This window comes from Anthonomus grandis, chromosome 10, assembly GCF_022605725.1.
Source record: "Anthonomus grandis grandis chromosome 10, icAntGran1.3, whole genome shotgun sequence".
Lineage (NCBI taxonomy): Eukaryota > Metazoa > Arthropoda > Insecta > Coleoptera > Curculionidae > Anthonomus > Anthonomus grandis.
In genome coordinates, this window is record NC_065555.1 from 2,792,509 (window position 1) to 2,820,485 (window position 27,977).

Genomic DNA, 27,977 nt, shown 5'->3' on the forward strand with positions numbered 1-27,977 from the left:
AAAATGCCATATCTCAGCTATTAGAAGAGCTACGACCTTGCGGATGGTCTCGTTGGATTCAGAACGCCGAAACTAAGACAAAACCGTTGAAATTTTCGCGATAGCTTCCATAGAAGCCGAGATATCGACCTTCAAAGTTTGGAATTTTTCATTTTTCGGGTATACCCCCCCGTATCGAATTTTTTCACCAAAAGTTCATTTTTTTCGAAGTCAAACTAAGTATACCAGCGTCTTATTTGGGTCACCTAGATTACGAAAACACCGGGTTATAACAGAATCCGAGCAGAACTAAGGGAATGAGAGCACTTTGAAAATCCTGAAAAAGTCGTTTTCGACGTCCGTTTTTGAGGCCAAAAATGGGCATCAAAAATGCCATATCTCAGCTATTAAAAGAGCTATGACTTTGCGGATGGTCTTGTTGGATTCAGAACGACGAAACTAAGACAAACCCGTTGGAATTTTCCCGATAGCTCTAATAGAAGCCGAGATATCCAACTTCAAAGTTTGGAATTTTTCATTTTTCGGGTATACCCCCCCGTATCGAATTTTTTCACCAAAAGTTCATTTTTTTCGAAGTCAAACTAAGTATACCAGCGTCTTATTTGGGTCACCTAGATTACGAAAACACCGGGTGTTAACAGGATCCGAGCAGAACTAAGGGAATGAGAGCACTTTGAAGATCCTGAAAAAGTCGTTTTCGACGTCCGTTTTTGAGGCCAAAAATGGGCATCAAAAATGCCATATCTCAGCTATTAAAAGAGCTATGACTTTGCGGATGGTCTCGTTGGATTCGGAACGACGAAACTAAGACAAAACCGTTGGAATTTTCCCGACAGCTCCCATAGAAGCCGAGATATCGACCTTCAAAGTTTGGAATTTTTCATTTTTCGGGTATACCCCCCCGTATCGAATTTTTTCACCAAAAGTTCATTTTTTTCGAAGTCAAACTAAGTATACCAGCGTCTTATTTGGGTCACCTAGATTACGAAAACACCGGGTTATAACAGAATCCGAGCAGAACTAAGGGAATGAGAGCACTTTGAAAATCCTGAAAAAGTCGTTTTCGACGTCCGTTTTTGAGGCCAAAAATGGGCATCAAAAATGCCATATCTCAGCTATTAAAAGAGCTATGACTTTGCGGATGGTCTTGTTGGATTCAGAACGACGAAACTAAGACAAACCCGTTGGAATTTTCCCGATAGCTCTAATAGAAGCCGAGATATCCAACTTCAAAGTTTGGAATTTTTCATTTTTCGGGTATACCCCCCCGTATCGAATTTTTTCGCCAAAAATTAATTTTTTTCGAAATCAAACTAAGTATACCAGCGTCTTATTTGGGTCACCTAGATTACGAAAACACCGGGTTATAACAGGATCCGAGCAGAACTAAGGGAATGAGAACACTTTGAAAATCCTGAAAAAGTCGTTTTCGACGTCCGTTTTTGAGGCCAAAAATGGGCATCAAAAATGCCATATCTCAGCTATTAGAATAGATACGACCTTGCGGATCATCTCGTTGGATTCAGAACGACGAAATTAAGACAAAACCGTTGGAATTTTCCCGATAGCTCTAATAGAAGCCGAGATATCCAACTTCAAAGTTTGGAATTTTTCATTTTTCGGGTATACCCCCCCGTATCGAATTTTTTCGCCAAAAATTAATTTTTTTCGAAATCAAACTAAGTATACCAGCGTCTTATTTGGGTCACCTAGATTACGAAAACACCGGGTTATAACAGGATCCGAGCAGAACTAAGGGAATGAGAGCACTTTGAAAATCCTGAAAAAGTCGTTTTCGACGTCCGATTTTGAGGCCAAAAATGGGCATCAAAAATGCCATATCTCAGCTATTAGAAGAGTTACGACCTTGCGGATGGTCTCGTTGGATTCAGAACGACGAAACTAAGACAAAACCGTTGGAATTTTCCCGATAGCTCCCATAGAAGCCGAGATATCGACCTTCGAAGTTTGGAATTTTTCATTTTTCGGGTATACCCCCCCGTATCGAAATTTTTCACCAAAAATTCATTTTTTTCGAAATCAAACTAAGTATACCAGCGTCTTATTTGGGTCACCTAGATTACGAAAACACCGGGTTATAACAGGATCCCAGCAGAACTAAGGGAATGAGAGCACTTTGAAAATCCTGAAAAAGTCGTTTTCGACGTCCGTTTTTGAGGCCAAAAATGGGCATCAAAAATGCCATATCTCAGCTATTAGAAGAGTTACGACCTTGCGGATGGTCTCGTTGGATTCAGAACGACGAAACTAAGGCAAAACCGTTGGAATTTTCCCGATAGCTCCCATAGAAGCCGAGATATCGACCTTCAAAGTTTGGAATTTTTCATTTTTCGGGTATACCCCCCCGTATCGAATTTTTTCACCAAAAATTGATTTTTTTCGAAATCAAACTAAGTAAATTCACAAACTGAGTGGCCTGCCTAATGCATCTTCAAAGAGAATATTCATTGCGTTGATAGATTGAGAATGGGAGAAAGCTTAGCTGGAAGCTTCTCTAATTATATTGACGAATTGATTAGTTTTTTCAATAATTGGGCATAACTTAAATGAGTACGACGTACACATGCTAAAGTCTATAGTATTGCAACGCCTCAAGGTGCTTTAGACAGTAAGTCTTTCTGTATTATCTTCGAAAAAGCTTTTTTCATTTATTTCTACTGCCTGGAAATAATGGAAATTGTAATAAACATCAGGTAAGTACTGTTCTTTAAGATACTAAAGAATGAGAGGAGGTTATAGACATGATTTACCTGCTGCTGCAAAAATTTAATGGATATGACGGATCACTTATTAATCCTTCAATTTGGCACTCTAAAGGTTAAATACAAATGAGTTTACTATGGGTTATAAAGCACCTACATAACTTTAAACATTCATAATAAAAACTATTCGTTGATATAATTAAATAATTACACATTAAACGCTATAGCGTACATATTCCGGATCTCGTGTCGTCAAGTAGTTTCTAAGTTTAACATACGAGTTTTTTTCGGGTTCATAATGAAAAATAACCGCCTCACGATAAAAACTCGTTTTACTGATTACATATGAATTGATTTAAATAAGTCTCTCTCGGCCTATTGAGTGGGCACTTGTTTACAATCCTATGAAAAACAGTATTTAGAACGCAGGAAATATTATTCTTTATGAGGTTTTTCAATAATCAGACTTTCTGTTTCACTTCTTCTCCCGTCTATCAGTAAGTTATGAACTATGGAATCAAAATGCAGAAATGGATACTTTTCGCCCTTATGGCGAAAGTGAGATTTATCTTCTGGACATCGTAATGATAATATTCTTTGTCGGCGTCCTTATCCGAGCCCCTTAGATCTTGAAAAAATGTACATAAAATGGCTTTTAGCGATTGTGTTTACCCAAGAACCATTTTCACAGGTATCGTATTAAAAACAAACTCGGGCAGGTACGCACCTCTTCTACCCTTTTTTAAAAGTTCTGTTTGTCTTCTTGGGGCCCTTTCTACCTGGGAATCGCTTTTTATTGACGCTAAAGAAATTTATTTACTTTTCGAATAGTTTTTATAACTTGCACAAGTTAAAAAGTCAAATGTGACAAGTATGTCTTTGTCAAAAGCTTCAAAGTTGACAAGTGACATTGCAAAATGGCCGTGTCTACTTGCTACTGATCATGAGTGCGTATATACTACTGTCAAAAAGCTGTTAAAACGAAGTGGGTTTTGAAACACCATTAAACTACCACACGCCAATAAATGGAATTCACATTTTATCGATGGTACAGAAATTAATTAAATTTATTTATTTTTCTAATGTTTTTTTTAACTTGCATAAGTTAAAGGTCGAAACTGGCAAGTGTGTATCTGTCAGCAACGTCAAAGTTGACAAGTGACATTGCAAAATGGCCGTGTCTACTGGCTACAGATCATGAGTGCGTATATACTACTGTCAAAAGGCTGTTAAAACGAAGTGGGTTTTGAAACACCATAAAACCCAACAATCAGTAAATGGAATTCACTTTTTATTGATGGTACAGAAATCAATTAAATTTATTTATTTTTTTAATTTGCATAAATTAAAAGTTGAAACTGGCAAGTGTGTATCTGTCAGGAACGTCAAAGTTGACAAGTGACATTGCAAAATGGCCGTGTCTACTGGCTACAGATCATGAGTGCGTATATACTACTGTCAAAAGGCTGTTAAAACGAAGTGGGTTTTGAAACACCATAAAACCCAACAATCAGTAAATGGAATTCACTTTTTATTGATGGTACAGAAATCAATTAAATTTATTTATTTTTTTAATTTGCATAAATTAAAAGTTGAAACTGGCAAGTGTGTATCGGTCAGGAACGTCAAAGTTGACAAGTGACATTGCAAAATGGCCGTGTCTACTGGCTACAGATCATGAGTGCGTATATACTACTGTCAAAAGGCTGTTAAAACGAAGTGGGTTTTGATATACCATAAAACTACCACATGCCAATAAATGGAATTCACTTTTTATTGATGGTACAGAAATCAATTAAATTTATTTATTTTTTTAATTTGCATAAATTAAAAGTTGAAACTGGCAAGTGTGTATCTGTCAGGAACGTCAAAGTTGACAAGTGACATTACAAAATGAATTAAAGGTACGTATACTTATAATCTTTACAAGTTATTATATCGAAGCGTGGTCTTAAAAGAACGTAAAAGCACCAGACGTCAATAATTGGAAATCAGTTTTTATTGGCGTATTATGCTACAACACTCAATGAAATTTATTTATTTGTCTACAGTCAAAACTGACAAGTATGTATCTGTCAAGAATGTCTAGTTCTTCTTCTTTTGTTTCGGATATCGACCACTTGATGGACCTTTGGTCTAAGCAACTTGGGCTATTCTAACTATGTACTGTTCTTTCTGCTGAGGTCTGTCTTCAACAGGACTTCTTTTTCTTGTAGATTCCCTTAACCAGTTTGTACTGGCTTGCGAAGGGCTGAAGTGACATTTCAAAAGGGTCTTGTCTACCGGCTACAGAATTAAAGGTGTGTATATACTTGTAAGTTTCACAAGTTGTTAAATCAAAGCGTCACCATAAAAGTACCACACGCGTCAAGAAATAAATAAATAAATTTGTATGCTTTAAAAATGTTAATTTAAAAGTAAAAATCCCATAGCGAACAAAACTAATAAAGATGTTTATTGGCAGCGAGGATCGCCCAGGGGACATTTTAAAACTAACGATATTTCATAGGCCGTCCGTCCATATACGGCAGGTAATATAATTATTTTCCACGTAATTACTTGGGCCTTTGAAACGAACGTGTCATTTCGCTGGTGTTAGGTAAATCTACACACACACACACAGATACATACAAGAAGATAATTATACGATATCTATGGGACTAAATAACTCCCCGGGCCGAATGCACCGTGCGAGCACTTTCTCTGTAAAATCTAGGAAACGCGCGCCGCCGCGGCAAACTTAAAATTTATTACGTTCACTTTTAACCTGTATTCGACTCGGGGGGGAAGAAAAAAAAATTCAAATTAGAAACCGACCGACGCGCGGATAGGAAGAATGTCTTAACATTTATCTAAAGTTAATAACTTCCTTTAGTTTACCTTTTAACTTATATCTATCATCGTATTTTTATCGTCGGGATGACAATTTGTTTCACGGATGCCGTACCGCAGGCTGCGAACAGATTGCATAAAATGTTGCGCGAACAAGTATAGTGTTATTTATGAACAAGTGGAAAGTACCATAACGCTGATATGTCATTGATCAGTTGTCAAATGTCAAACGTCACTCTCTATTATGTCATATTGTATGATATATTTATATTGTAATTAGGCAATTTAATGGCGGTTTTATTTAATTATTTTAAATAACTTGATTAATAATATGTAAGTCTTGTAACACAATATATATAGTGGTAGTGGCTCCACCAGCCAGGAGTGAAATTACTTATTTTCACGCACGTTAAACTGTCAAAGTCAGCTGAGCGTACAGCAACAAGAAAACCATGAAGTGGTTGTCTTTTAAGACAGCAAAAAGGAAATTTTAGGGCAACTGGGCATTGCAAGCAGTAAAATATAATAAACAGGTACTATTTAGCTAATACTTAGCACCGAAGGGAGCCTACAATGTCTTTTTTAATAACAGTCTCAATAAAACAAAAAAATACTTTAACAGTTTTTTTTTATCTACATACATCTCAATCCGAACGCAATACAAACAATAATAAGGGGCTTCCAGTTATATTCGAGCGAAATTCTGCTTTATATCCAACGCAGCGGAGAAGTAAAACATCACTTACGGATCGCAAATAACAGCAATCTTTCCGAACTAGAAAGTTGTGTTGCAGGAAGTCGCAACGTTCGTTATATTATGTATAGAGGATACCCAGCTCATCTGTGTATATCTATATATACCTACTACCTATACCTTCTTGGTTTATTAATATAATAAGAAACGAATTAGCTGGCATTCGAAGCGTTTTGAAATAATTATTGCCCGGATTGTAGTGTTTTGTATGCCGTGCGGCAGGGGTCATCGACATATCGATGGCAATTTTCGAGGAGATGCCGTTTATGCCTCGGCGTTTGCTCTTGGGTGAGTGTTTTTGGTTTTCGTAAATTGTTTATTCGTGAAATTTATATTTTTTATGTTAGTCTATAACCATTAATTAATTTGCAGTTAACAGCTTATCCTCTATGGATATACACTTCTCAGGACTTTAATTGGGGGTTACTCTTAATAATAATAATAATAATAATAATAATAAGCTTTATTTCCAACAGGTTACATATACCCAGTTACAGGAAAATCAATTAAATATATAAATGTACGAAAGCATGAATTGTATTAGATTCATGCAACTAAACTATAAAAGAACTATAAAAGAATTGCTATATAATAAAAAAAAAGAAGTAGTGAACTTGAGAAAATAAATAATAAAAAATCAACACTAAATTAGGATAAGAATCAAGAATTAATTTAAATCAAAAGACCAAAAAAAAGAGTAAATAAATGCATTCAAGCTAAAAACTAAATAACCAAAAACTGAATAACCCAGCCTAGCCTCCCCCACCGACCATACGCAGGTGATTCAAGATAAGTGTCAAATCGTCATGGTGAATGTCACAAGAATCAGCAATAGTGTTAAAGTTTTGACACATAAAGTGAATAGGACTCTGGTACAGAATGTTGGACCTGGCTGTGTCCAAGTTAAAAGCTGGACACTGTCTGGATCCTGGGCATGGTATATGAAAGCAAATCCTTTGCAAAAGGGATGGGCAGTCAATCTTATGGTTAAGTAAATTAAACAAGAATTTCTCCGAATGCATTTCTCTCCTCTTCGCAAGTGACCGTTCAGTATATCTAGAGAGCAGCAGGTTATGGTCAAAACCCCTTGGAGGATAGACTCCATCATCCTTAAATGCCAAACATTTAAGGAATCGCCGTTGGACTGATTCTAATAGGTGAATGTGCTGGTTGTAAATGCGAGACCAAATAAGGGAGCAGTAGTCCAGCCTGGATCTAACAAATGCATAGTAGAGCGTTTTGGCAGTGGCAGTGTTCAAAAATAGTTTGCAATTTCTAATAATAAAGCCTAGCATGCGAGTAGCTCTAGAAACAGTATCTTCGATGTGGGGGATAAAAGAAAATTTTTGGTCAAAGGTGACTCCAAGATCCTTGAAACAGGTAGACCTTGCCAGAGACTCTCCATCAACTGAGTAATCAAAGGCAATTGGACTTTTGATACGAAAGTAGCTGGCCACATTACACTTGGAAACATTAAGGTTAAGCCGGTTCAAAGTGCACCAATGGTGTACAGTATTGATGTTCTCTTGCAGTAGACCACAATCTGCTATAGAGTCAATCCTATGGAAAAGCTTTAGGTCATCAGCATATGCTAACCGAGAGCAATTGAGGGTGGAGATCAAGTCATTAGCGAAAACGTTAAAGAGAAGGGGGCCCAAGTTAGAGCCCTGAGGAACTCCAGAGGTGGGTGAAAAACAAGCAGATCTAAAGCCTTCGACCACTACAAACTGAGAGCGGTCAACTAAATAAGAGTTAAGGAGCTTTATCAAGCGATCGGAGAATCCAAACTGGCGTTCAAGCTTATTTAATAGGATGAAGTGGTCAATCTGGTCAAAAGCCTTTTGGAAGTCTGTGTAGATAACATCGATTTGGCTTCTATCATTAAGTGCTTCGCACACAAACTGAGAGAAGAATGCTAGGTTTGTAGTACATGAGCGGCCAGAAACAAAGCCATGTTGATCATTGGCCAGCATGGACTTAACCTTGGGAAAAATTAATTTATAGAGAGCCAACTCGAATAACTTTGAGAAATTGCACAGAATGGATATAGGGCGGTAATTCTCTATTGTTCCAGCATCGCCCTTTTTAAAGATAGGGCAAACTTTAGCTTGCTTCCAGATATTGGGAAAAATACCTGTGTTAAGGATCAGATTAAAAATGTGGAGCAGAGGGTCTGTAAGTGCAACAGAGCAGTCCTTAGCTAAAAAACTAGGAATTAGATCTGGGCCAGAGGTCATTTTGCTTTTGAGACACTTGCTCGCCATTATAATGTCGGTAGCCGCGAGCGCGACGACGTCTATGCAAGTTAAGGGAGGTTCAGAGACGACAGGATGATCGCTGGGAAGTGAGTTCGTGTATACACTCCTGAAATAATCTCCAAAAGCGGACACAATGCTGTCAGGCGTATTGTATGATTGGTTAGAAAGCTTCATTGAGCCGGGGATTTGAGACTGATTACGTTTGCTTCGAATAAAAGACCAAAATTCACTCGGATCGGAGGTTATTTTGTTCTCAATACTATGGATGTACATTTTGTAGGCTTGTGCAGTTAGAGCTTTAATTGTCTTGCGCAGAGATCTAAATATCTCTAGATGATGTGTAGACTTGGAAATCTTAAAATCACGAAATGCTCTTTCCTTTTTATATATATTACGAATTATGTCCGCCGAAAACCAGGGAGGGAAACGTCTTTTACGTTTTACCTTGAAGGGTACCGCTCTAGCGAAAGTGTTGTTCAGTATATCATAAAAAGAAAATTTAAAAAGAAATATTAAGAAAACCTCGGGTTATAAACTGGCCTTTAGAAGTTAAAAACTGTTCTAAGAACGTGGATTGAGTTAGCCCAGATATGTTTTTTTTTAATTAGCAGCCAACAGCTCTGCTGTGGATCCCAAGTTATGTCTAGAAATGTTGTTCGGGTGACAAAAGGGCCTCTAACTAGATAAAACTCCAATTCTTTAGAGAAAATAGTGTGTTCAAGTGCTCTAAAAACACAAACGCGTCAATCAATGCCAAAGACTTTCCAAAAAAGCCGTGAAATAGTGCGAAAAATCATGGTCCATAAAACCAAGTCACATATATGGGAAATAGATGCCTGGCAAAAATCCAATTTTTCTAGGTAAAATAGTGTGAATGAAGAAAAAATCGAGTGTTAAAGTGCTATATTAATTCAAACGTAATCCGTGTCATAAACTATCCCAAAAACCGTGAAATTGTGCGAAAAACCGCGATGTAACCTAAAATTCGCGTCAAAATCAACAAACACATACAAATGTGAAACGGGCTGTTTTCACAAGGATATTACTCAAAATAAGTCAACTAAAGACCTCGTTGGTGGTCCCAGAGACTTCTGCGGCAGATCTACACGCAGAAACTGTCTAGAATAATTATGTTTGCTTGCCACAAATGCATTACTGCAGTCACAAGACACATACCGACCTTAACGAACCCAGAGGATCAAATAAAGCAAGAAGTGACCAATATCAAGAAGCATTTAAAAACCAGTGAAAAGACTTTGTGACTAAAAGTGACCAAACTAAAAGAAAAAGTTCCAAGCAAACCCATTGAACCAGGATCTACCTAGGAATAAAACAAAGGAGATTGCTCTTATTGAACCGCCTATACAGGAGGTCAAAGAAAGGGAGAAAAAGGCATATAATGTCCCAGAAACACCAGAGAAGTTGAAAATGCAGCTAGCAAAGCAAACCCTGTTCTGTATCTGACAAAACTTAAGCCTAATTTGGATGCAGAAAGTATAAGAGCCTTCAAGGTTCGACACCAAGATACGAACAACTGTAGACCAAAATTAGAAGAAATATTTAACGTTAAGAACCAATTAGAGGATGAATATATGTACCTACATTAAATATGACCAAACCCAACAGCATAGAGCCTACCTAACTGTACTAAAGGAACTTGGAAGGCGCAAAAGCGATGCCGAGGGTGACCTGAAAATAAAATACATTCAAGTGGCTTCGGTCCTTCAACTTCATTCTTTTGCAATGCCTCGGCATTACGCACAAAATTCTACAAAATCCAAAATTAACAATGGAACAAGCGGCTTGCGTTGTTAATCGACTTTTGACCGACATACGTTGCCATTTTGACACAAGCCAAACTTGTTGCATCAAATTTAAAGAGCGCACTTGAGCTTAGGGAAAGAAAAAAGCGCGTTCGAAAGAAAAAATGATTTCACGAAGAAGAATAATTTGCTGAGGAACGCTTCAAAGTTCAAGTCTTCAAAGTTTAATGTCCCAGAAACACCAGAGAAGTTGAAAATGCGGCTAGCAAAGCAAACCCTGTTCTGTATCTGAGAAAACTTAAACCGAATTTGGATGCAGAAAGTATAAAAGCCTTCAGGGTTCGACACCAAGATACGAACAACTGTAGACCAAAATTAGAAGAAATATTTAACGTTAAGAACCAATTAGAAGATGAAAATATGTACCTACATTAAATATGACCAAACCCAACAGCATAGAGCCTACCTAACTGTACTAAAGGAACTTGGAAGGCGCAAAAGCGATGTCGAGGGTGACCTGAAAATAGAATACATTCAAGTGGCTTCGGTCCTTCGACTTCATTCTTTTGCAATGCCTCGACATTACGCACAAAATTCTACAAAATCCAAAATTAACAATGGAACAAGCGGCTTGCGTTGTTAATCGACTTTTGACCGACATACGTCGCAATTTTGACAGAAGCCTAACTTGTTGCATCAAATTTAAAGAGCACACTTGAGCTTAGGGAAAGAAAAAAGCGCGTTCGAAAGAATAAACGATTTCACGAAGAAGAATCATTCGCTGAGGAACGCTTCAGAGTTTGATGTCCCAGAAACACCAGAGAAGTTGAAAATGCGGCTAGCAAGGCAAACGCTCTTCTGTATCTGACAAAACTTTAACCCAATTTGAATGCAGAAAGTATAGGAGCCTTCAGGGTTCGACACCAAGATACGAACAACTGTAGACCAAAATTAGAAGAAATATTTAACGTTGAGAACCAATTAGAAGATGAATATATGTACCTACATTAAATATGACCAAACCCAACAGCATAGAGCCTACCTAACTGTACTAAAGGAACTTGAAAGGAGCAAAAGCGATGTCGAGGATGATCTGAAAATAAAATACATTTAAGTGGCTTCAATCCTTCGACTTCATTCTTTTGCAATGCCTCGACATTACGCACAAAATTCTACAAAATCCAAATTTAACAATGGAACAAGCAGCTTGCGTGTTAATCGACTTTTGACCGACATTCGTGGCAATTTTGACAGAAGCCTAACTTGTTGCATCAAATTTAAAGAGCGCACTTGAGCTTAGGGAAAGAAAAAAGCGCGTTCGAAAGAAAAAACGATTTCACGAAGAACAATCATTCGCTGAGGAACGCTTCAAAGTTCAAGTCTTCAAAGTTAAATGTCCCAGAAACACCAGAGAAGTTGAAAATGCAGCTAGCAAAGCAAACCCTGTTCTGTATCTGACAAAACTTAAGCCTAATTTGGATGCAGAAAGTATAAGAGCCTTCAGGGTTCGACACCAAGATACGAACAACTGTAGACCAAAATTAGAAGAAATATTCAATGTTAAGAACCAATTAGAGGATGAAAATATGTACATTAAATATGACCAAACCCAACAGCATAGAGCCTACCTAACTGTACTAAAGGAACTTGGAAGGCGCATAAGCGATGTCGAGTTTGACCTGAAAATAAAATACATTTAAGTGGCTTCGGTCCTTCGACTTCATTCTTTTGCAATGCCTCGACATTACGCACAAAATTCTACAAAATCCAAAATTAACAATGGAACAAGCAGCTTGCGTTGTTATTCGACTTTTGACTGACATACGTCGCAATTTTGACAGAAGCCAAACTTGTTGCATCAAATTTAAAGAGCGCACTTAAGCTTAGGGAAAGAAAAAAGCGCGTTCGAAAGAAAAAACGATTTCACGAAGAAGAATCATTCGCTGAGGAACGCTTCAAAGTTCAAGTCTTCAAAGTTAAATGTCCCAGAAACACCAGAGAAGTTGAAAATGCGGCTAGCAAAGCAAACCCTGTTCTGTATCTGACAAAACTTAAACCCAATTTGGATGCAGAAAGTCTAAGAGCCTTCAAGGTTCGACACCAAGATACGAACAACTGTAGACCAAAATTAGAAGAAATATTTAATGTTAGGAACCAATTAGAAGATGAAAATATGTACCTACATTAAATATGACCAAACCCAACAGCATAGAGCCTACCTAACTGTACTAAAGGAACTTGGAAGGCGCAAAAGCGACGCCGAGGGTGACCTGAAAATGAAATACATTCAAGTGGCTTCGGTCCTTCGACTTCATTCTTTTGCAATGCCTCGACATTACGCACAAAATTCTACAAAATCCAAAATTAACACTAGAACAAGCAGCTTACGGTGTTAATCGACTTTTGACCGACATACGTCGCAATTTTGACAGAAGCCAAACTTGTTGCATCAAATTTAAAGAGCACACTTGAGCTTAGGGAAAGAAAAAAGCGCGTTCGAAAGAAAAAACGATTTCACGAAGAATAAATATTTCCTGAGGAACGCTTCAAAGTTCAAGTCTTCTTTCTAACCTGTAGATCTTTTGTTGAATAAGATTATGGTTCTGCAGGCTATGATATCGGAATTGTCAAAGCTTCTTACATCCATCATTGAGCTGCAACATAGCCTAAATGATCCTGAAGATTGTCATACGAAATCGATTTGTTGCATGGAAACGCGATACAAATCCTACTTTACTTAAGGCCATATCCCTGTGAGATTACGAGAATGTTTTGCAACAAGTATCTATCGCATTGCGACCTTTACTTGTTTCGCCACTATCTGAATACTGAATCTTATAAGCTCAATTCTTTAAGTCAAATGAAGGTGCTCAGTTGTTAAACCTATTCCAGAATCACAGAACCTGAGGAAACCGGAACATTATCGCGCTATAAATATGCTTTCAGCAATTGAGCAATTAATTGAATTAGTTATTTATGGTAAGGTATCACTCAAGTGAGTCTGTGAAATATACAATTACTTTTGCATACTTGGAACCATATGAGGGATAATGGCAAAGTAATCGAACTAATGTTAAAAAAAAAAGTTAAACTTGATAATGCCTTGTCTGACATTACCACTCGGGTAGTAACTTGGAATACTCTTTTTCCTGACTTTTATCAATAATTTGCCTGGGAGTCCGAGACACTACTGGCTTAATGTTTGCAGTTGACTTTATATTATTTAGACCTGTTCGGACAATGATGTGGCTCTACTTCAAGATGATTTGACTCTGAACTGGTTCAAGAATAATAACAATTGGTTGTTAATGGAAAAAAGTGTTGTATCGTTTCTTTTTCTCTAAAGGTTAATGTAATTGTTAGGGATTATTTTGTTCACAATTTGGAACTTTAAACATTGGAGGTTGTATTTCAAAAAAACTGTCGACCTAATAATTTAAACGGCAAAGCCTTAATAGACGGTACAACAGTCTTGTAAAACTGCATCTTGAGTATGGTGCAAGTGTCTGGTCATCAAATTGCTACAGTCACAGCAATAAAATCGAAAAGGTACAGAGGCGGTATATGTATGTAAAAATTAAAAAAGGGTAGGTAGTAATGAAATAGTCTTAACCTATTTCTTATCTCTTACTTATCTGAGAGATATAAAATGGTCAATGAAAGACATGGAACTGTTTATGGAGTTCTATAGGCAAGTGTCCTTGGATCACGGTTGTATATCGATGACATTGTAATCTTTTTTAGCTCCAAGTCACATGAAGTCCTTTTCCTACCTTACTAACTTTTAATGAAGATTGAAAGTTAATTTGTTAAAATTAAAACTTAATATCAAAATGTATGACAATTGGAAAAACCCATTACATTGGCGAAGACAGGTTGAATCACCTGAATGACCATAAGCAGTTCAGTGCAAAAAAGGTAAAGTAAACGCGTGCATTAAATTGAAATATTCATCAAAAGCTATATTGTACATTAGATTTAATAAATATATTCCTTGCATTTGTTGTTTCTTTTTCCTTCATAATTATGCGAGTTTGAATATGACATTAATAAATAAAATTCTTGATGCATTTTATTTATGAATAGCATTACGAATTTAAAAGATTCTAATTTGGTGTCTCTTGGACCTCGGTTTACAAAATTGCCTCTAACTCATAGCGTTTTTGAGGTACAAGAAACATTAGTAGATGAAACTATTGGTTAAAGAACGCTCTTTCTTTGCCCACAATCCCCTGTTTTACATAATCTAAAATTGAACAATGATAGCAGCATAAAAACTCCTTTTACAAGGAAGAGAACATTAAAAAGACATACCTTTAAAATACATCGTCCTTCAGTCTCGTTCTCGGCCACACTCACGTTGTAAAAACTCTGATCAAAAATCGGCTCGTTATCGTTAACATCATGAATAGTCACTAACACTGTCGCGGAACTGGATAGCGGCGGAAATCCGTTATCCGTCGCTATCACCGTTAGCTGAGGTAACGGTTCCGTTTCACAATCGACATGCGCGCGCGTCGTTATAAGTCCACTCCTCGCATCGATTTGGAACCAGTTCATATTACTATTGGACGGTTCCATTAAAGAGTAAGTGATCGCACTGTTGTTCCCTTCATCTTTGTCTGTAGCGTACACCTGGATAACCGAGGTACCCGGATCGGAAACTTCCATAACGTTGGCCTCGTAAACGTCCTGATCGAATTCCGGCGCGTTATCGTTAACATCGGTAACCAAAAGATTAATGGTCCTAGAGGCGTGTAGCGGGGGCGTACCTTGGTCCGTAGCTATGACGTTTAACGTATAGTTCGGCTGTAGTTCCCTGTCCAACGGTAACGACACGATAACCAAATAAATGATATTGTCGCGGGTACTAAGACCAAAATGACCCTCGCCCCCGCTCAAAGTCACATTCACGTTCGCATATTCCGTTTTCGAATCGGGATCGTGGACGCTGATCCTCGCGACGAATTCACCCGGTTGTGCACTTTCACTGATCTTCGGAGTCGCGTCCTCACTTAAGAAGATCACGTTGATCGTCGGCTGATTGTCGTTCACGTCGATTACTTTGATCGATACGAAGGTGGTGGCTTCCAGAGGCTGTAGCCCGTGATCTTTGGCTACCACCACCAACTCGTGCAACTCCTTCAGCTCAAAGTCCAAGGGTTTATTGACCGCGATCACTCCGGTGGTGGAGTCTATGATGAACAGCATGTCCTTGTCACTTTGACGCCTGTTAATTGAGTATTCTATTTGGGCATTGTCGCCTACGTCGGCATCTGTTGCAAGCACTTGTAATACACTGGTGCCAATAGTGGAGTTTTCTTGCACAGAAGCAAAGTACCTGGACTGATTGAATATCGGGGGGTTATCGTTTACGTCTTGTATAGTGATATTGACAGTCATCTCCCCCCTCAGTGGTGGAGTCCCTCCATCTAAAGCCTCTATAACAAGACTATAGTACTCGCAAGTTTCCCTATCAAGGAACCCGTTTATTTGCAAATCCAAGTACAGCACCCCGTCCGTTTCCCTATGAGAAGACAATCTGAAAGTGTTATTAATATTCCCTGAAATGATGTTGTATCTCTGCGTGTTATAAACGTCCAAATCCAAGTCCCTCGCTGGGGGCAAAGTCCTCTTTACGTCCCTAGGGGTGTTTTCCGGAAACTCAATGTTCACCAAAGCACTAGGAAAAGTCGGGGCGTTATCGTTCTCATCCAGGATCTTCACCACCACTTTAACGTTATCCCCGCTCATCGGTATCGCCACCAAAGAGTAACTCGCTCTAGTCTCCCGATCTAGAGGCACGCGCGTCTTAATTTCCCCGGTGGTTTGGTCAATGGACAGGTCGATATCCACCGCGGCCCCCACTGGTACTATCAAGTAAGGTGGGCCGCTGTCCGGTGAAGCACCGTCTCCGATGAATCCGATCTTGGTGCCCACTGGTACTCCTTCGGATACCTCCAGGTCTCGGACGTGTTCAGCCGCCGCCGAGATGAGCAGTAGGAGATTGGCTATGCAGCATAACACAGCCATGGTATGGGTGATGGGCATCGTCAACTGGTTTTAGGCATTCTGGACATGAAAGAGAAAGAGTGGCGGTAAATTTTGATTGAGTAATGGCAGTTGGTGAAGTCGAGGTTTTTTTTTTAGGTTCAAATCAAATATTTAATAGTATTACACACATACAATGTTTATACAGGTCAAAAAGTGGCATATATCAGAGTGGAGACACTGAACTAGTGTGGACTGGCATCTGAGTCGGTTCTCTCCTTAAATGAACGTTCATGTCGGTTATATAACCCTGGTATCTTGTGAGGTTAAATTATGTTAGTCGCACGTTTTTTAGTCGGTCTTTCATGGAATAATATATTAATGTTATTAGCCTTTATTTTTATTTCATCTTAGTTACTGCAAAATAAAGAAAATAAAAAAGAATCTTCGGTGTTTTTAATCACCCACGCCTCAGATTTAAGAAGAGAAGGTATTGTGGACATAGTCCTCAATTGAGTAAAAGACGTTCTTTATTAGGTAACTGTAATTTTTAGACAGAAACTTTTTACCCTCTAGCAATCTTATTACATGTCTTGGAAGGCACCATTATAGTCCGAGTCAGTTGTTCATGTAAATGGCCATGTACTAAAATGTGAGTTCCTCCTTAACATAGGCAAGACAGTTGTATATATACCGGGATGGAAAAATAAGAATTTTTGAACAAATAAAATGCTTCTGACAGCCTTGTCGATAATCCAGTCCAGCCAAAACACGCACGCATCGTCTTTGAAGTTGAGTGAATACTACGTCCCCAATTCAAGATGATATAAGATATGTGGACCAGGAAATATCCGTAGTACCTTTCTGGATTACTCAGCTATGAGACTTGTTCCTCCCAAGTGAGGCCAGGGTCTAATTTGACTCCAAAAACTTAACATATGAATCAGACGGTAAGAGAATAAGAGTTTCCCGTAATGAAGTTTAGGTTTTGGGTCTTAGATCTGTTGAAGCTAAGCCGATTCGCAATAAACCAATCAACTCTCACACACCATATTAAACACTTTAAGAGATTAGGTTTAATTAGATATATTAAGAGAGAAAAACACTATTTGCAGGCGAGCAAATTTAGAAAATGAAACGATGATATAGAAAAAGGTGGGTAAATCGAATTCTCATTCAGATATCCCCATCTCAATCTGAAAATTAGCAGAGGATTGGAATGAAATGATGTTTTTCGGGTTTAATTAAACACATTAAGACAGAAAAACACTACTTCTAGGCGAGTAAAACGCTATTTAGAAAATGAAACGATGATATAAAAAAGCTGGAAAAAGCGAATTCTTATTTATATATCCCCATCTCAATCTGAAAATTAGAAAAGGATGAGAATGAAATGATGTTTTTCGGGTATAATTAGACACATTACGAAAGGAAAACACTATTTGCAGGCGAGCAAAACACTATTAAGAAAATGAAACGATGATATAGAAAAGGGTGATGAAAAATATGTGGAATAGTGCACCCCTAAGATTTTTTTTAATGAGCTGTATTTTATTTAATTTTTTTTTACTGTGAGAATTCTTACTTGTAGTTTATATTTACGGCCTTATTTTCCCTTGCTCTTAAGCCTTGGTTCAGGAGAGTAGGTATTGTAAGCTCAACTGCACCAACTTTAAGGGCCTATTGTATTTTTTAGGTAGGGGAGACCGAGGATACAATGGACACCAGGATAGAATGGACATGTTTAAAACTCCCGCTTAATATGTATTTGAAGCGCCCTCATATTAATGCAATAACTACCGAACAATCGTTTGGCAATCGCAAGGTAGCAAGCATTGAGTGTGGTTATTTTTATCGATATTTTCCTGTTTCAGCCAGTCTGTTTGTAACTTTTACGGTAAGTAATGTAACCATTTATTATTTTCTATGCACTAACACTTTTTAATATCTAATTATTTTAGTGGTGATGTGCATTATAGAATATGGTTATAAGAAACAAATAATTAAAATTGCTTGTTTAGTTTTCTAGGAAAAAGAATAATTTTAATATAGGGTCATCCGTCCATTGTAATGGACAATGGACATCCGTCCATTGTATCCCCAGAATGTTTTTATTTTTTTATTTCAGATGGTGAGAGAGTATAAAAAGAAAACCGACAGGGAATTCCCTGAAGGAGATCAAAGAAGAGCTGTAGAGGATGTCTTAAATAATATTGGTAGCTTGCGAAAAGTTTCGGAGAGGTATAATGTTACTTTTAGCTATTTATGTGAAAAGGGCTAGAGAACAGGGGATAGAAAATATATCTTTAAAACCAAATTTTAAACATCGTCAAATTTTTTTTCCAGAAATGGAACAAGCATTAGCTGAATATTTACTCAAATGTTCATCTATGTTCTATGGATTAACTCCAAAGAAAACTAGACAACTAGCATTTCAGTTTGCGTCTCGAAATAAGCTTTTAATCCCGGATTCTTGGGCAACACAAGCAATGGCTGGCGAGGAGTGGTTTGCCGGTTTTTTGAGGAGAAATCCAGAAACCTCAATTCGAAAACCGGAAGCAACATCTCTTGCTCGTATGACGGCGTTTAACAAAACAGTTGTTGGGGAATTCTTTGGCAAGCTCAAAACTGTTTACAGCCGGCATAACTATGAGGCAAGCCAAATTTTTAATTTAGACGAAACAGGGGTTACTACAGTATCGCCTGTTGAAAAAATTGTAGGAAAAAAGGGAGAAAAGCAAATAGGGCAAGTAACATCTAGAGAACGCGGTGAGCTAGTAACCCAAGTTGGAATAATTTGTGCAAATGGAAATGCATTACCATCAGTATACGTTTTGACGAGCACCGCATGATGTCTGGAGCTATGCAAGGAATATGGGTCTTGTGAATAAATCTGGCTGGATGACAACAGATAATTTTATAAAGTTTTTTAGTTTTTCCAACGAAATATCAGATGTAGTAAAAATAACCCCGTGTTACTGATATTGGATAACTATGTAAGTGATGATGGCATAACATTTTGCAAAGAAAATGGTATTGAAGTTTTGACCTTACCTCCGCATACATCAAATAAATTACAATCTCTTGGCCGATCTGTTTTTGGACCTTTCAAGAGATATTTCTCCGAAGCTGCCAATTCTTGGATGATGACTCATCCAAATGAAACTCTTTCTATTTACTCACTTGCGGAGCTACCCAACTAGCAATAATAGTCCCTGATTCTTGTTAAAAAGTATTCGCTACTAAAATATAGTTCCTGAATCCACTTTGCTACTTAAAATGTTACTTTATAGAACATAGTTACTTTAAAGTATAATTTAGAAGTCGCTGTCTGGTTCCTGCCACTAATATTTGTGGGAGATAAGCACCCATATATTAAGTGGCAACGGTTCACTTTCAAGTAGTATCTTGGAACTACCCGAATCTTTACAAATGCCACGATAAAAGACCAGAAACTTTATGGTCACTTTTTATGGTAGCAGTTACTTATAAATGTTACTGTAATGCCTCGAAATAGTTTTTGTTACTTTGTGGTAGCAATTTAAATTCCAGGGTGGTTCCGGCTACGACAATTAGGACCTTTAAAAACATAGTCGCACCTATAGTTCCAAGATAGTTATTGTCACTATGGTAGGATACTATGAAGTGGCTGCCCCATACGCCTTGCCACTAAAAAATCGTCGGGATTAAAAATCGGTACTTTAAAGTGGCCGTTACTTAATACACCCCACTAAAAGAGCAAAATAATAGATCAGAACCACAAAAATAACAAAATTTTCTAATAGTGTTACAATTATTATAAAATTTTATTATTTTAGAGTACAGTAAAATGCCAAAGGTAAATAAAAAAAAGTTTAGACATTCCATTACCTTTTACCGGAGAGTTAGACAAAAACGGAATGTGCCAGAAAGCGAATTTCAAGAACCCGAAAATCAATTTTTGCATGATCCTGTAATGCTGTTAGATCAACATAATCCCATTGATGCAATTTTAGAATTTCCTTCAGGTGACTCTACCTGTGAAGATCAAATTAATTTAAAACCTGGAACTAACATTAAATCAGAATTGGGCTTTAAAATACTCAATTCCCCACGTAGCCTTAACGGATTTGTTAATTTTATTAAAAAATGAACTTAAGCTTGAAGAACTACCTAGAGAAGACAGTAGAACTTTAATTGGAACACCAAGCTCCTGTTCCATAGTACCAATGGGAGATAGTCATTTCTGGTATAATGGGATCCAAAAAAACTTGTATCAGCAATCATTTTTAACCGAGTTAAATAAGGATAAAGATATTTCTTCTATTTCTCTTATTTTTAATATTGATGAACTGCCTCCGTTTAATAGTTCTCCTTTACAATTTTGGCCAATATTACTCAAAGTACATAAATACCTAAATTAAAGCCAATGGCTATTCCTATTTATTGTGGACCAACGAAACCGCCTCTTCAAGAATATTTTAAACAATTTGTAGAAGAGATAAATATATCCTTCTAGAAAATAGACTTTATTTAAATAATAGAAAAATTAAAATACTGGTTCGATATTTTGTGTGCGATACTCCAGCTAGAAATTTTATTAAAGGTAAGTATCACTATTATTGTAAAATGTTATATATTGTTCGATAAATAAAATATTTATTTAAAGGCACACTAGGCCTTAATTCAGCTCATGGTTGTTTAAAGTGTACAGTGATAGGAGTCTATGATAAAGGAGGAAGACATATGTATTACCAAATATTAAAAATTCTTATTTAAAAACAGACCAAAGTTTCCGAAATCAGTTGGATGAAGATCATCATAAGGAAGTAACACCTTTACTGAAGCTGCCCATTAATATGGTTGAAGATATAATTATTGCTGAATCTCTTAATTTTTTAATTTTTTCTTAAAAAATCTTTAATTTTTTTAGGTATTATGAAGAAGTGCCTTAATTTATGGTAATTACAATTTTAAAACCAAATTCTCTAAGAGAGATACTGAATATCTCTCAGAAATTTTAATATCATGTAACATCAGAATAGGAACTGAACTTCACAGAACAATAAGACCACTAAAGAATTTAAAATTTTGGAAAGGATTTGAATATCGGACGTTTTTACTTTACTTGGGACCAGTACTCCTTAAAGATATTTTAGCTGGTCCAGTATATCAACATTATATTTATTTATTTTGTGCTACTACTATTTTGAGTTGTTCAGCTTGTTTAAAACACATTAATGTAGCTGAGAAATTATTATTTCAGTTTACTACAACATTTAGTAATTTATATGGCAAGGATGCTATTGGGAGCAACGTGCACAATCTGTGCCATGTTGTGAATGACGTTAAAAAGTTTGGTTCTCTAACTGATATAAGTGCATATCCTTTTGAATCCTGATAAAAGGCCATTAGCACAAATTGCCAAACGGCTGACAGAAATGCAAATCTTAAAAATAGATGCTTTTCCTGGTTTAGTAACTCCTTATGCGACAAATGAAATTTTAAAGAAAAAACCAGAGTCTTTAGCACTTGCAGGATACAGGTTATATAAAACCATTTATGTGTCAGAAAATATTATGTTATTTAATAATATTAAAAATAAATGGTTTATGACGAGTGATAATATTATTATTAAGTTAATGTATGTAATGCAAGATAAAGAAGGATCCTACGTTTACGGTGCTGGTATAAAAAATTATGCAGATTTTTTTATTTTGCCATTTAAATCGTCTAACATAAATATTTATGAATGTAAGCATAAAAGTAAAAACGATTTTAGTTTGCCTAAATCATACCGTTTACGTTTAGACCAAATAAAATGTAAATTATTAGCAATCGAATTGAAAGACAAGCTTGTATTTTTTCCTTTGCTTCATACTTTAAAAATTTAACAACTGAAAACTCTGTTTTTGGGTACATAAAAATATATATTTATTTATTATTATGATTACTCTAAATAAACACTTAACACTAAACAGGAACTAAAACAATAAATATTCTTTAAAAAAAGTAAAATAAATTCTTGCTCTTTGGCATATAAATCAATTAAAAAAAATCACAAAGAACATTTAAAACTTTTTAAATAAACAATGAAAACTAGCTGGGTAGCTAGGTGCATAATATATTATAATAAGGATGTTATAGTGGCCAAGGTATTACGCGGCGCGGTGCGTCTCCACGATATCAAGGCGAGCGCTTCTAAAAGGTGGCGTTTTGGTTGCACGGGAAACTTTATAGAAGAGTGTTACTTTATAGTCACTAAAAACCCTTGGCAATACAGTTCCAAAAGAGTTCCTGTTTCTATATAGTCACTTCTGGGTAGTTACGAATGTTACTTTATTGAATTATATACTTTAAGGTTTCAAATGGGTAGTTTCGGCCTAATTATTCATAATTTTTACCACTTTATAGTAGCGTATGGAACTTTTTAGTAATTTTCATGGTATCGGCCATATTTTTTGAAAGCGTACGAGGTAGTCTCCAAGATTAACTAAAAATTTATGAATTTTTTCCCAAAATATGCATTAAAACCTTATATATGCACAACAGAGTAAATGCCTTAGTGGCAAAAACTACCCAAAACACTACCCAGCTACCCAAAATTATTCCCCATTTTAGTCGCAGCCTCGTAGGATCTTACAAATATGGGATGTGGCCGCCTAAGTTCGCCGTCCCCTCTATAGTTTCTTTTAGAGTCGCAATATCGTTCCTGTCCACTATAAATGCTAGTTGGGTATGCTCAAAGGCCTGGGATCGTGCTGCTACACCAGAAAATATAAAGTCTGGCTTTCGTAAAAGTGGAATTTTTCCTTTTGATCGGGACATATTTCAAGAACACGAGTTTTTGTGTTCGTCAGTTTCTGATCGACCTGCTCCAGATGTCATTACCAATCAATCTTGTGGAAGCTGTATTTTCGCCGAAACAGACCACCTAGATGAAAACCTAATTCCAGCCACTGCCGATGAAACCTCAATTCCTAGCACTAGCGTTACTGGGACTGCTAAAAGTCCTTTAAATATATCTAACTTTATTACAGCAGACAAAATAAGTCCTTATCCAAAGGCGGAACCCCGAAAACCTATGAGAAAAGGAAGAAAACGAGGAAAATGTATGATAGTTACTGACACTCCAGAAAAAGAAGAATTAGTTAAGGAGATTAAGAGAAAAGTTATAGTAGAAAGTGACTCTAGTGATGAAGAGATAAATGAAGAACTAACAAAAGATTCCTCCTCAGAGTGGGAGGAAGAAGAAGAGACAGTTCAGGATACCCACGATGTAGAAAAAGGCGGTTTCATTGTTGTCAAAGTTCCGGGAAAAACACCATTTTCTGGAAGAAATTATGTTGCTCGGGTAGAACGAAAACTTTTCGACGGATTTCAGGTTCGATTTTTTAAAAGAATGATTCCATCAAATCGCTTCAAAATTACAGAAGAAGAATCTTCTTTTGTAACATTCGGAGAAGTAATAGCTGTGCTTCCAAAAGGTATTGAAGACAGGCGTCCTCGTTTCAAAGATTCGATTTATTTCAACGCAGATTTGACAGAATTTTGTTTAACTTAAATAAAAGTTGAAAATTTGTTGCTTCCTAAATAAATATGTACTCTTTGTCTTTATTAGTAAATGAATGTCCATAATATCCCCATATCATGTCCATTATTACCCCAGAGCAGGGGATACATTGGACAAAGACAACATGGATACATTGGGGATACATTATTTGGATAATGCTATGAAGTAATATATTATGACAAAAGTTTGTTTATTACATTAATGAAACCTTATTATTATTTTTTATTATTATTATTTGGAGGGATCAGTACACCCTGACTCCCTGCCACATTTATTTACAGTAATTTTATAAAAAGAAAAAATTATGTACGAACAAAAAAAAAATATATATATTATTACACTGTATCTATCTTAAATTAACGCCTAGGTGTTCATAACACATCTGTGTGCGCTGTTGTTTCAAAAAAAAGTTGGTTCTATTTTCCGAATTATAATAAACTTGCTTAACTAACCTTAAAACTATTGTGATTAATCCTGCTCTCGATTTTATATTTTTTGTCCTCGTTTTAAATGAAATATTTTTGTCCTTTTAGTCCTAAACACCTACGTCTCTCAACAATTGCATAACACTTGTTATTACATATTATATACAAGTATAAAAACTAACTATCCTACATTAGAAAACAATGGCAAAATCTTGGTAATGGTTATGAACATACTTATTGCATTCCTTGCTAAATTTTGATTTATTTTTTAATTTTTTTAATGTGCAAGGCAGAAGATTATAGGTTTTTGGTGCTAAGTATACAAAGAATTTTAAATGTATATTTTTTAAACTGCTAGGAATGTATAAATCACCTCTAGCCCTTGATCTTGTATTATGGATATGATTTATATGGTTTCTTATGTGAGTTTTAAAATGAATATATGTACATATTGTTGTAATGTATAATGTCCTTATATTAGTTGCTTGTTCTGTAAAAAGTTGATTTGTAGGGAAAAGCCTTGATTTGTTAAAAATAGTCTTCAAGATATATTTATGGACAATAGTTAATTTATATAAAGCATTGTTATATAATCCTCCCCATACTAAAATACCATATCTTAAAATTGACTTAGTGAGTGATTTATAAATTATAATAAGTTCCTTAATATTTAGAAACATTCTAAGTATATAAAATTTATAAATCAATTTTTTTAGTTTATTTGCCAGATAATCTGCATGTACATGCCATTTAAGATTCTGATCCACATATATCCCGAGATACTTAGTATGAGCTGTTTCCTTGATCTGATTATATCTATCAATAGAAAACTGAGAAAAATTGGGTCTATTTGCTGCAGTTAGTGAAAAGGCAATGTAGTTGGTTTTGGTGACATTTAGACTTAGCTTAAATGTTTCCAGCCAATTTTTTACTTGATTAAGGCCTTCTATGGCATACTGCTTTGTTTGATCCCAGTCTGTACCATTAAAAAGTAATGCTGTGTTGTCTGCTTATGAAATAATTTCTCCATTATTAAGTTTTGTTTTAAGGAGAGAGTTTAAGTAAATTATAAACAGAACCGGGCCTAACACTGTGCCTTGCGGGACTCCTATCTGTATTACCTCTTCTTTGCTTAAAGTATTATTTATTTTAACAACTTGTCGTCTATTTTTTAAGTAATTCTTCATTAGAGTTATTGCAGTTCCTCTTACCCCATAATGTTCCAAAACTTCAAACAGTTTGTTATGTGGAACAGTATCAAATGCCTTAGCGAGATCTATGAAAACACCAAGGCACTTTCTGCTCTGATGATTAGTGACTGCTGAAGTGAGTTTGTGTAATGCATCGGAAGTACTACAACCTGGTAAAAACCCATATTGATTTTCAGCCAAAATGTTATTAGTGACAAAGAAGCTCAATAATCTGTCTTTCAGACTTTTTTCAAATATTTTTGCGAAGCAAGTTATTAAGCTTATCGGCCGGTAATTACTGACAACATTTTTGGGTCCTGATTTATGAATCGGAGTGACAACTGTTAATCTAAAGCTTGAAGGTATATGTCCAGTCTTATAGATTTGATTTATGATGTGAATAAGTGGCTCTAGAATTTCTATGTGTGTTTGTTTAATCAGATTAGCCGATATACCATCAAAACCTGGGGAACTTTTATTTTTAAGGTTGTTAATGTGTTTTATTAGTTCATTATGGGTAATAGGTGTCAAATATATAGATTGCGTAATAGGGTTCTCCAGGCTATGTGGGTTGTGAGGTTGTGGGATTTTTTCTGCCATCTGAATACCAATATTTGTGTAATATTGATTACAAAAGTCAGCCATTTGATGTTCATCTTGAAAGTTTTCCCCATTTTCATTTTTTATTTTAATGTGAAGTTTTTCTGTCTGTTTTTGATTCGTTGCATCTCTTATTACTTCATACATTTTCTTCATATTATCTTTATTTTTATTAATCTCATTTCTATAATAATTTCTTTTTTGAATTGATATAATTTTATTTAAATGGTTTCTATAATTTTTATATTCATTTTCTAGCTCTACATTATAATTTTTTAATAGTTTTCGTTTTAGTTTGTCCCTATGTTTGATTGAGGCTATTATACCATTGGTAATCCATTTTTTAATTTTTCTGTATTTCTTGTAATATAAAGAGTGGCTTTTGGAACTTGTTATATGCTTTGTATAGATTTCAAAAAAAGTGCTCATTGCTTGGTCAGGATTGTCTATTTCTTTTATTAACGTCCAGTCTTGTTCATTTAACAGTCTTTTAAGATTATGTATGTCTATTGATTTTTTATTAGATTCTGTTTTTTGGGTGACAGCTCGGAAACTTTTATCTTTAAAGGCAACATTTATCATTACTGGAAAATGATCTGTTAGACAGCTATCTAAAACAAATGATTTAAACTCTGCGGAAGAAATATTTTTACATTTTAAGAAAATGTGATCTAAATTAGTTTTGGTGTCTGGTCATGTAATTGAATTTATATAAGATAAATAGCCCGATTGTGACATTACAGTTGGATACTTAATAACATTATTATCATCAAGATTTAATAGATCTATATTAACGTCCCCAGTAAATATTTCTAGTTGTTGATTATTGTTATTTAAACTTAAGAATTCTTCCAAATCCTGAATAAAAAGATCTTTTGAAATAGGAGGTGGCTTATACACGGCTGTAACTCCCACAGTAATATCCTTGATATGACATACAAAACACCGGGTCCAATTCAGGTTTTATCAGAATTATGATTCCATCATTTTTATTGTATTTGCCTTCATTATAGAATGTTTCATAACCCCTTATATTAAAGTCATCCTTCGAAGATACTTGAAAAGTTTCACTTAATACAATTATGTCTGTAAAGCCTAAATTAAAATTTTCTAACAATAGAATTAAATTGTCGAAATTTTTTCTTACACTTCTAATATTTACATGTACCAAATTAAAAATACTTGCATTTACATTTACTTCATTATGCAACATACTGTTATCCACCGTCTTAGTTAAGATATTGCCATCTCCATCCATTTTGTTCAGAAGGTCTTCTTGATTAATTACAACCATTATTCTCCATAGTCAATCTGCTGTATGTTCAACATTGTGGTTTAAATTATATTTTCTGTTTGCTGAGATGCAGTTATAACATTTGTGTTGAACACTTTTACATGTTTTTGTTTCGTGCTCACCCGCGCAGGTTCCACATGCTGTATTATTATTACAAACATTGCTTTTGTGATTGTATCCTTGGCATTTATAACATCTTGTAAATGGAACATCGTCATACACAGCACAACGATTCCATCCAATACAGGCCATTCCTGAGCCAATAAACTTCCAGTAGGCCTCCGGTTCACACTCCAGGAAAATAATTGAGAATTTTTTTTGTTCGTTCCTCCTGATGTAAGTTACTGTAAATTCATCATTTTGCATTATCCAATGGTTTTGACGTCTTATTTTGTCTTCAATGATTTCTGGTGTTCCGTCCCCTGTGTATCCAACAATTTTAACTCGTGGCCTTTTCTTCTTCGGTATGTTAGCCTCCACTGTGTGTCCTAATTTTGTTTCAATTGCTTTTTTCAGTGATCCTATTTCCTCTTTTGTGTTGCATTTAACAATTATATTTCCATTTTTTGTGCTATTAATATTTTTCACTCCTATT

General features: G+C 35.9%; 1 protein-coding gene across 1 annotated transcript in view; it reads right to left on the bottom strand.

Annotated features, from left to right (window-relative positions):
• LOC126741222 (protein dachsous) overlaps positions 1 to 27,977 on the bottom strand; it is a 409,897-nt gene that overhangs the window by 375,437 nt on the left and 6,483 nt on the right. The window contains exon 2 of the mRNA XM_050447593.1: positions 14,645 to 16,402. Coding sequence (XP_050303550.1) covers positions 14,645 to 16,381 — 1,737 coding nt within the window. The 5' untranslated portion in view covers positions 16,382 to 16,402. The remainder of the gene's footprint in view (positions 1 to 14,644; positions 16,403 to 27,977) is intronic.